Source organism: Nannospalax galili, unplaced genomic scaffold, assembly GCF_000622305.1.
Source record: "Nannospalax galili isolate Female #2095 unplaced genomic scaffold, S.galili_v1.0 scaffold870, whole genome shotgun sequence".
Lineage (NCBI taxonomy): Eukaryota > Metazoa > Chordata > Mammalia > Rodentia > Spalacidae > Nannospalax > Nannospalax galili.
This window is the reverse complement of record NW_008329130.1, coordinates 2044292-2054080: the sequence shown is the minus strand read 5'-3', so window position 1 is coordinate 2054080 and position 9789 is coordinate 2044292. Positions and strand designations below refer to the sequence as shown.

Sequence of the window (9789 nt, the reverse complement as noted above, 5' to 3'; positions counted from 1 at the left end):
TGTCTGGCATTGACTCTGGAATTCAGGCAAAGTCTGGATCTAGTCATCCTGGAGTGGACCCATTCCCTATAGTTGTCAGATGAAGCAGAACAGCTCCACAATCCTTCATCCACTATTGTAAAACACCAAAGTCCTGAAAACTGGAAGTTAACTTCATTGGCAACAAACCTGACCTCACCAGGTCTCACCTGGTAGCAAACTTTGACCTTTCCTGGCCACAAAGCTGCTTATAAATTCCCTGCATGTGGCTATTCAGAGTTATATATGCCTGAAGAAGGACTGCCCCCCGGGCCCTTGACCATCCTCTTTCCAACCTCTCTAAAATCATTATAAGGGCTGTGGAGATGGCTCGATGGTGAAGAGCACTGGCTGCTCCTGAAGAGGACCTGGTTCAGTTCCCAGCACCCACATGGTAGCTAACAACCATCTGAAACTACGGTTCCAGGGGATTCAATGGCCTCTTCTGGCCTCTGTGGGCATTGTATATACATGGTACACCTATATATATATGCAAGCAAAACACTCATATATATTTAAATAAATGAACTTAAAATCATTACAACTCAGAGCTGTGAAACACATCAGGCTCTGCTTCTGAGCTGTACATCTCATCCAGGCTTTTGTTATAAATAACTGTTTATTATCCTTTGTACATGACTGGCATACAGCAGGTGCTCAACAAATTACAGTCCTCTCCTCTTTTAGGATTATGTATGTCTTTAACACTTTTCTTCCAGCCCAGTCCAGCTTCTGTGTTTGAAACAAAAGCCTTTTAAAAAATGATTTATTATTTTGTGTGTTTGTATGAGTATATTGCCTGCACGCATGTAAGTGCACCTGTGTCATGCAATGCCCACCGAGGTCAGAAGAGGGCATTGGAGCCCCTGGAACTGGAGTTATAGATGGTTGTTAGTCATCATGTGGGTACTGGGAACCAAACCTGGGTCTTCTGCAAGAGCAGCCAGTGCTCTTAACCACTGAGCCATCTCTCCAGCTCCCCAAAAGGGTTTGATTTATTTGTTTGTTTGTTTGTTTGTTTGTTTTTTGGTCTTTTTGAGACAGGGTTTCCCTGTAGCCCTAGCTGGCCTGGCACTCACTATGTAGACCAGGCTGGCCTTGAACTCACAGAGATCCACCTGCCTCTGCCTCCTGAGTGCTGGGACTAAAGGCATGTGCCACCACACCCAGCCGGGTTGGTTTGTTTGTTTAAATTATTTTATTATCTACTTGCATGTGTATCTGTGTGTGTGTGTGTGTGTGTGTGTGTGCACATGCAGGTACCTGCTGCGCCCAGAAAATAGGTTGTCAGAGTCCCCTGGAGCTGGAGTTACAGGTACTGAGAATTAAACTCCTGAGAGAGTAGTATACTAGTTACTTTTTTTTTTTTTTTTATTTTTTTTTTTTTTTTTTGAGACAGGGTCTCCCTGTAGTGCCAGCTATCCTGGAACTCACTATGTAGACCAGGCTGGCCTCGAACTCACAGAAATCTGCCTGCTTCTGCCTCCTGAATGCTGGGATTAAAGGCGTGCGCCACCATGCCCAGCTTACTTTTCTATTTTTCTTGTTTTTTTTTTAAATATTATTTTTATTTTATGTGTATGAGTGTATTGCCTGCATGTATGTGAGTGCACCTGTGTTGTGCAGTTCCAAGGAGGTCAGAAGAGGGTTTCAGATTCCCCTGGAACTGGAGTTAAGGATGGTTCGTAGCCACCATGTGGATGCTGGGAATTGAGCCTGGGTCCTCTGCAAGAGCGGTGAGTGCTCTTAACCGCTGAGCCATCTCTCCAGCCTCTTCTTTTCTATTTTTCATTTATTTATTTATTGTGGGTGTACCTGTGGGTGTATGTACATGGGCTTGCATTTGCCATGTAGCACATGTGGAGGTCAGAGGGCATCTTGCAGGAGCCAGTTCTTTCCTTCCATTATGTGGGCTCTGGGGATCGAACTCAGGTCATCATGTGTGATGGCAAACACCTTTGCCCATTGAGCCATCTCACTGACCCTATTAGTTACTTTTCTGTTGCTGTGATAAAACACTGTGACCAAGGCAACTTATAGAAGGAAGAGTTTATTTTGACTTACAGTTGCAGAGGGAGAGTCCATAATGGCCGGGGAAGGAGCATTGGTAAGGGGTGACTGAACCAGAAAGCTGAGTGCTCGCTCTTCACACAGGAAGCAAAAAGTGAGACTGGAAGTGAGGCAAGGCTATGAACTGTCAAAACCTCCCCCGTGACACGCTTCCTCCAGCAAGGCAATGCTGCCTTGACCACCCCAAATAGTTCCACCACCTGGGGGCCATATACCAAAAGTTCAAATACTTGAGCCTATGGGGGACATGTCTCATTCAAACCACCATAAGCAATGAGCCCTCTTAACCACAAAGCCATCTCTTCAGCCCCTGAAACAAGAGTCCCTGTCCTTTCAATGGGTGTGAGTCTATGTGAGAATCCTAGCCTAACTACTCTGTCCTCTGAGCTCAATATGACCACCTCAGCCACTGCCTGAAATTCTGTAGTCTGATAGTCAAGCTGTGCCCTGTACAGAGGTATTTCATCTGTTCAAATCACAGCCCCACAACTTTAGTTGCAGAGCCTGCTGTATGACCGCTCCCTGTCACAGCAAATAGGGCAGAAGCACAGTTCCCGCATAAACAGCCCTGGGAAGGCTTAGAGCAGTGTCTGCACACAATCAGCGTTTATTAACAAACATTATTAATCCTTGCTCTGAAGAAGCCAAACGAGCCTTGCCACATAGGTAAGGTAACAGAGCCCTGTGCTCTGCTGCCTCTCAGAAGCTGAGACCCAGGCCAGGAGGGAAGAAAGGGGACATTTTCCATCTGGTGGTACCTACCCACTGGCCAGTCCACATCCAGGTGACATTAATTCATTTTGAATGACGACCAAGTTTTCGACACCATTCAAAAATGTAACAAAAACAGAAGTCCAGGTCTCTTAAATTTGACTTTATTCCAATAAAGAATTTTTTTTTTTTGGTCTTTTTTTGAGTCAGGGTCTCCCTGTAGTCCCACTGGCCTGGAACTCACTATGTAGACCAGGCTGACCTCCACAGAGATCCACCTGCCTCTGCCTCCCAAGTGCTGGGACTAAAGACTTGCACTACCTACCACGCCCAGCTCCAAAGGTGACTTTTTTTCCAAGGTGATTTCTTTCTAAGAAATGATCAGGGACACTGTGGGCAGGGACAAAGTGTCTCACAGAGCCAGGGAAAGCAGGTTCCAGCCTGGCAGACGCAGAGACTCACAGACCGTGGCTTTTCCTTGCTGAACGACACTGCCCTTTTGTTAACAATGAGAAAGCTTGGCTTGCAAAGTCTCGCAAGGAAACCTGGCTCAGGCTGGAGTCATTATGAAGAAAGGGCGGCCTGCAGGGCATTTGTTCTTTGCCCTGGCACCACACCTCCTGCCCCTACTGCCCATGGACAGAAACAAGTCTCACTAGCTTCCTCTCCTTCCATTCTACATGAAGCTATGTGAAGCTTCCAGAGAAAAAACAGCTCTCAACTGAAATAACCTTATAATCCACTCCTTACAAATCAATGAAACCCCAAACCCACTGGGGCGGGGGGTGGCTGGAGAGATGGCTCAGTGGTTAACAGCTGCTCTTGCAGAGGACCCAGATTCAAATCCCAGCATCCACATGGTGGCTAACAACCACCCATAACTCCAGTGGGTCCATCCTCTGGAGTGTGGTCAATCTACCATGGTTTGTTTTTTGTTTGTTTTGATAACCCACTAAGTCCAGTTAGTGCTGCCCACTTGTGCATGGGTGTGGGGCCACCCACTAGAGCCTGGGAAACCCACCAGTGGCCATATCCTCAAGAAAGAATGATTCTCTAGTTTTTGAAGGAGTGTACTTACATACATGCAGGCCACTCATACAACATAATAAGATAAATAATAAATAAAATATTTTAAAAATCATCTTTGGGTAAGACAAGTGCTCACATCCTAACCAGTAAAGCTAGGGACTTGAGAAATACAGGAAGCACGAAGAAACTCACCTCTAAGGCTGGAGAGATGGCTCATTGGTTAAGAGCACTGACTGCTCTTGCAGAGGACCCAGGTTCAATTCCCAACACCCACATGGCAGCTAACAACTGTCTATAACTCCAGTTCCAGGGAATTCAACGCTCTCTTCTGACCTCCATGGCCACTGCACGACACAGGTGCACTTATATACATGTAGGCAATATACTCATACACATAAAATAAAAATAATAAAGCAGGGCATGGTGGCGCACGCCTTTAGTCCCAGCACTTGGGAGGCAGAGACAGGCAGATCTCTGTGAGTTCAAGGCCACCTGGGTCTAGTGAGTTCCAGGCCAGCTGGGGCTACAGGGAGACCCTGTCTCAAAAAGACCAAAAACTTAAAAAACAATAATAACAAGCCAGGCATGGTGGCACACGCCTTTAGTCTCAGCACTCGGGAGGCACAAGCAGACGGATCTCTGTGAGTTCAAGGCCAGTCTGGTCTACTTAGTGAGTTCCAGGCCAGCTGGGGCTACAGGGAGACCCTGTCTCAAAAAGACAAAAAAAAAAAAAAAAAAAAGTTTCAAATAATAAAATATTTTTTAAGAAAGAAATTCACCTTTTATTTTCCTTTTCTGTTTCCATGTACCAGAGTACAACTAGTACTCTCTATCTCCTCAACACACTGCCCCTCCAAATCAAACCCAAGACCTCAGACATGCTAAGCAAGAGCTCTACCATTGAGCTCTATCCCCAGTCCCTGCTGTGGCTTCTCTCCTCTCTGGACCTGGTTGCAATGGCTTTAATATAGAGCAATCACTGTATTTGCATTTTGGATGACTGAGCCTAGGAGTTGTTTCTAAGCAGTGCCCACTATCAAAAACAGATTGGCTGTGTTTGCTCACAGTTCTACTCCAGCTCTCCTGTGTTTACACACAGGACACGGAGCAGCTTGGTTTACGGAAGGTGTTATTTTCAGCAGGTCTGGGAGATGGACGAGAAGGGTTGGTGTGTTGGTCCATCTGGATGCTTGGGGATGGGGGTGAAAAGGAGTGGCCTGTGAGACAGTTTTTGCTACCAAGTGGGTTAGACATATAAAGATCTGAAATCCCTAGTGGTATTGGAGGGAACAGAAAGGGATGGGTTTGGAGAATTGTAGGGGGGAGAGTGCCAGAGTGGTGGTGGGTTGCTGAGAGAAGGGAAGGGAGGGAATGTGTGTCTGAGAGAGAGAGAGAGAGAGAAAGAGAGGGAGAAAGTCAGTTCAAGGAATTGTAGCCTTGGTGACTGTACAGAATGCAAAGTCACCACCACGTCAGGAAAGAGGAGAGGCTGAGCAGGTATGGGGGAGGGGTAGAGTGATAGCTCAGCTTGGGACATTTATTCATTAGTTCTTTGGGCAATACTAGGTGGCAGGTACTGTGTCAGGAACAATCTGCCAGGACCAACACATGAAGATCAAAAAACAAGGTCCCTGTTCTAATGAAGCTCAGATTCCAGGGTGAAGACAATGTAAATAAATCAGTAGAGTGAAGGTGGAGCACACGCACCCGTGAGGCAGTTCAGCAGAGACATAGAGTGCTGCCAGGGTGATCAGGCAAGGCCTAGGCAGAGCCAGCTGGAGAGGTAAGAAGATGCCAGGCATAGTGTGTCAGTGATCAAAAACATGTAAGCAGGGTGGCAGCTTGCATCTCTCAATCTCTCAAACTGTGCTGGAAATGATCAGGACAGGACAAACTGCACACTGAAAAATATATAATGAATATAATACTATTTGTAGAAAGAAAAAAACTACACAAAATGATACTAGGGATGTACTGGGGGAAAGCAAGCTCTTTAGATCATGTATTTGTTTTTTGTTTAAGCTGGATGAGAGCATGGAAATGAGATGTAAAATATGTCATTTGAATGCTGATTTGCATATGTAAATATCACAAAATGAACATGTGTTTTTGGATGTGAGCCTGAGCCTTTTACAACTGAACCATCTCTCCAGCCCACAAAATAAACTACTTTTTTAAAAAAATATTTTATCAGGCTCAGCAGTTAAGAGTACTGGATGCTCTTGCAGAGGACCTGGTTTTGATTCCCAGCACCCACATGGTGGCTAATAATCATCTGTAACTCCAGTTTCAGGAGATCTACGTTGTCTTCTGACCTCTTTGGACATTGTATGTGAGACAGGTGCACTTAACATACACACAGGCATAACTCTCATACAAACTTTTAAAAAATATACTTAAAAAAATAAAATATTGACAGGTGTGGTGGCGCACACCTTTAATCCCAGCACTTGGGAGGCAGAGGCAGTAAGTTCAAGGCCATAGTGAGTTCCAGGACAGCTGGGACTACAGGGAGACCCTGTCTCAAAAAACACCAAAAAATAAATAAATAAGGTTCCAAAAAAAAAAAAAAAAAAAAGGTGAGGCCTAGCGGGCTGGTGAGATGACTCAGAGGTGAGTGCGCTTGCAAAACCAAGCTTAACAACCTGAGTTCGAGTCCCGAGGAACGGGTGTCCTCTACCACGCGCACTCCCACAACACCGCCACACACAATAAGTAACACTCACAATAAATAAATGTAAAAGAAAATGTTTTATGAGGCGAGGCCTGGGACGTGGGGCCTGGTCGCAGCAAGTTTACCCAACCTCTAAGCCGGGACCCAGCGAGCCACGTCCCCGCCAGCCACTCCACGGCCTAGGCCCGCCCAGCGCGCCGCTTTCGCGCCGCAGAGGCCGCGGAGAGGCCGGCGGCCACGCCGGGGAGGCCGCGGGAGCGCGGGGCCTGTAGGGGCGCGCTGCGGGCCGCCTGAGGACACCGAGCGGTCCTCGCGCGTTCTCGAGCGGCGGCTGGCAGCCGAGCCGGCGCGGCCATGGCGACGGGCGCTCAGCAGAAAGAGAACACGCTGCTTCACCTCTTCGCCGGCGGGTGAGCGTCGGGGCCCGAGCGGCGCTCCCCGCAGCCTCGGCGGACTCCGCCTCCTCCGGGGCCCGGGGTTCCATCCGGCCGCGGCCCGAGGGCCAGGGCGGGCCGGGGCAGAGGGAGGGCCGGGGCCCCGCCGTCCCATACCCCCACCCCCACCCCGGGTGTTCTTTTGAACAATTGCTGGCTACGGCGACTGTCACCCCGGCGTCCCTCTTCCTCCGTCTACACTGCACCGTCTACACTGCATCCTCTCTGTCCACCCCTCCTTGGTCTGTCTCCCAGAGCCCGGGTGCTTCAGAGGTGCGGATACTGCGGTTCTCGGGGTAGCGGCAGGAGGTAATTCACCCCATCCGAGGGCTGCAAACTGGTGTCCGAGATAGCCAGGGCCTGGACAGTGCCGGTGAGCCGAGGCTGGCCAGCACCACGTGGGAGGGTTAAATGGGGACCTCGGAAGCACATAGTGTGTTCCATCCGTAAGCACCTTTGGGTTTTGTTTGTTGTTTGTTGTTTTTTCCAGTAGAAGCAAATATTTTGGGAAGTTGGTATAGGAGTTGAATTCACCCATTAAAATATTTTTTAATATTAGGGGTTTTTTCTTCTTCTGGCCATAGCCGGTGGCATGGAGTCCTTTGGGTGCCTTCCAGATGTTTGCGGGGTTTTGTTTGGTTTTTTGTTTTGTTTTGTTTTGTTTTTTGCTTTTGGAGTTTAAATTTTTTATTTTATGTGGGTATTTTGCCTGCGTGTGTGTAAGTGCACCCATGTCGTGCAATGCCTGTGGGAATAGAAGAAGGCATCGAAGCCCCTGGAACTGACTTTAAGAACGGTTTTCAGCCACTATGTGGGTGCTGGGAACCCAACCCAAGTCTTCTGCACGAGCAGCCTGTGATTTTAACCGCTGAGCCATTTCCAGCCTCTGTTTTTGTTTGTTTTGTTTTTGATCTTTTTGAGACAGGGTCTCCCTGTAGCCCCAGTTGTTCTGGAACTCACTATGTAGACCAGGCTGGCCTTGAACTCACAGAGATCCGCCTGTCTCTGCCTCCCGAGTGCTGGGATTAAAGGCGTGTGCCACCACGCCAGGCTTGTTTTTGTTTTTTTGAGACAGGTCTGGTAGCCCAGGCTGACTTTGAAGTCACTGTGTAGTGGAAGATGATCCTCCTGCCTCCACCTCCTGAGATGTTAGGATTGTGAGTGTGGACCACCATGCCTGGATTCTATGTGGTGCTGGGGGATCTAACCCCCCGCTTTGTGCATGCTAGGCAAAGCACTCTACCCACTGAGTTACCCTTCCCCTGGGGAATGGGGGAATCTTTTTTGAGGGTATTTTGCATATAGAGTGTATCCTGGGTTATTGATTTGAGTATTAATAGTTGCAGGCTGGACTGTTTGTTACCTTATTACAGACAAGTACTATTTGAAGAGCCTGTGGAGAAAATGGTTGTGATCAAAGGGTTTCTGGTGTTTTGCACTTGTACCTTTGGCAGGTGGTTTCCTTTTCTACGCAAATAGCTGTGCTCAGATAGGAAGAATTTCGCCTTCATTTTATGCCTGTCACTCCCTCTCAGTCCTTCCCTCCATGTCTCCATTGACAAATGGCCTTTGAAAGTAACACTCAAGGAAGGCAACTTAAACCACTTCCTATGCATTTGTCATTCCTGGGAATTTAAAACCCATTGGGCGTATTTTTAAAGCCAAGAGAATTTCAAAAAGTGTTTATGCTCAGTGATTTATTATTTTCTTTTAAAGCACACTATTTTTACTGAGGCCGGCTCTTACATTGTGTGTGTGTGTGTGTGTGTGTGTGTGTGTGTGTGTGTGAGAGAGAGAGAGAGAGAGAGAGAGAGAGAGAGAGAGAGAGAGAGTTCCTAACTGGAGTTCTACACTCAGGCATCCTAAGTAGCTTGTGTTTAGGCTCACTGTGTAATTGATGGCCCTGTCTTCATGGATCTTCCTGTATAACCCTTCAGAGTGCCCTCTGGCTGCAGTGGGTACTACAGCTGCCTGGACTCATTAAGATGCAGGGAGTTTATTAGGGTAGTGCCTGAAGTATTTAACAAGCTCCAGTTCCTTCATTAGTAGTTTGAAATCACTGTCCTTCCTTGCAGATAAGAAAGAAAGAAATCTTCCAAAAGGATGTTTTCAGGGTTACTAATTGGATTCTGGCCTAAAACACTTCTGTCCCTTTTAGGGTAGGACATGAAAAGAGCTGAATATAAAGAGGGTACAGGCTCTAGTTAAAAGTTGTCAAGTCCAGGGTTCCCACCTTGGTCCACAGCAGGCATGCTTTGCCTCAGTAACCAGTTTCCATCGCTGTTAAGCTGGCATCTTTCCAGAGAGCTAAGTCCAATGCCTTTGAGAAGTCAGAACTCCTGCTTGTAAAGTCTGGTGCACTTCTCTTGTTTATTGAATAGCCATTGAAAACCGTAGTCTCAAACAGGCTTAATGCTACCACTAATTAATAACAACAGAAATACTTTTATTAGCATGGTGGTGCACGCCTTTAATCCCAGCACTTGGGAGGCAGAGGCAGGTGGATCTTTGTGAGTTCAAGGCCAGCCTGGTCTACATAGCGAGTTCCAGGACAGCTGGGACTACAGGGAAACCCTGTCTCAAAAAGACAAAAAAAAAAAAGCATTAAATATTAAAATTGTGTTAAAAAAGAACACAATCCTATTTTTAAAGGGAATATAAAATTACATTTAGTGCTTATACACACTAAGAACATTTTTTAAAGAAAAGAGCCTACTTTTAGGTGTTGGCTTGTGGTGGTTTTTCTTTCTGTTCTCTTCTGAAAGGGCAGCATGCTATACTAAAAATATGAATATCACAGGTAATATATAAATATTTTCTCCTTTGGAAAGACCTAGTAACTTGTCTTTCCAG

General features: G+C 46.8%; 1 protein-coding gene across 4 annotated transcripts in view; it reads left to right on the top strand.

The window, feature by feature from the left end:
• Window positions 1-6711: 6711 nt before the first annotated feature.
• Window positions 6712-9789, top strand: part of Slc25a33 (solute carrier family 25 member 33) — a 34648-nt gene continuing 31570 nt past the window's right edge. For all 4 annotated transcript variants that reach the window (XM_008831913.3, XM_008831912.2, XM_029562995.1 and 1 more), the window contains exon 1: window positions 6712-6912. In XM_008831913.3, the coding sequence (XP_008830135.1) occupies window positions 6857-6912 (56 nt within the window). In that variant the 5' untranslated portion in view covers window positions 6712-6856. The remainder of the gene's footprint in view (window positions 6913-9789) is intronic.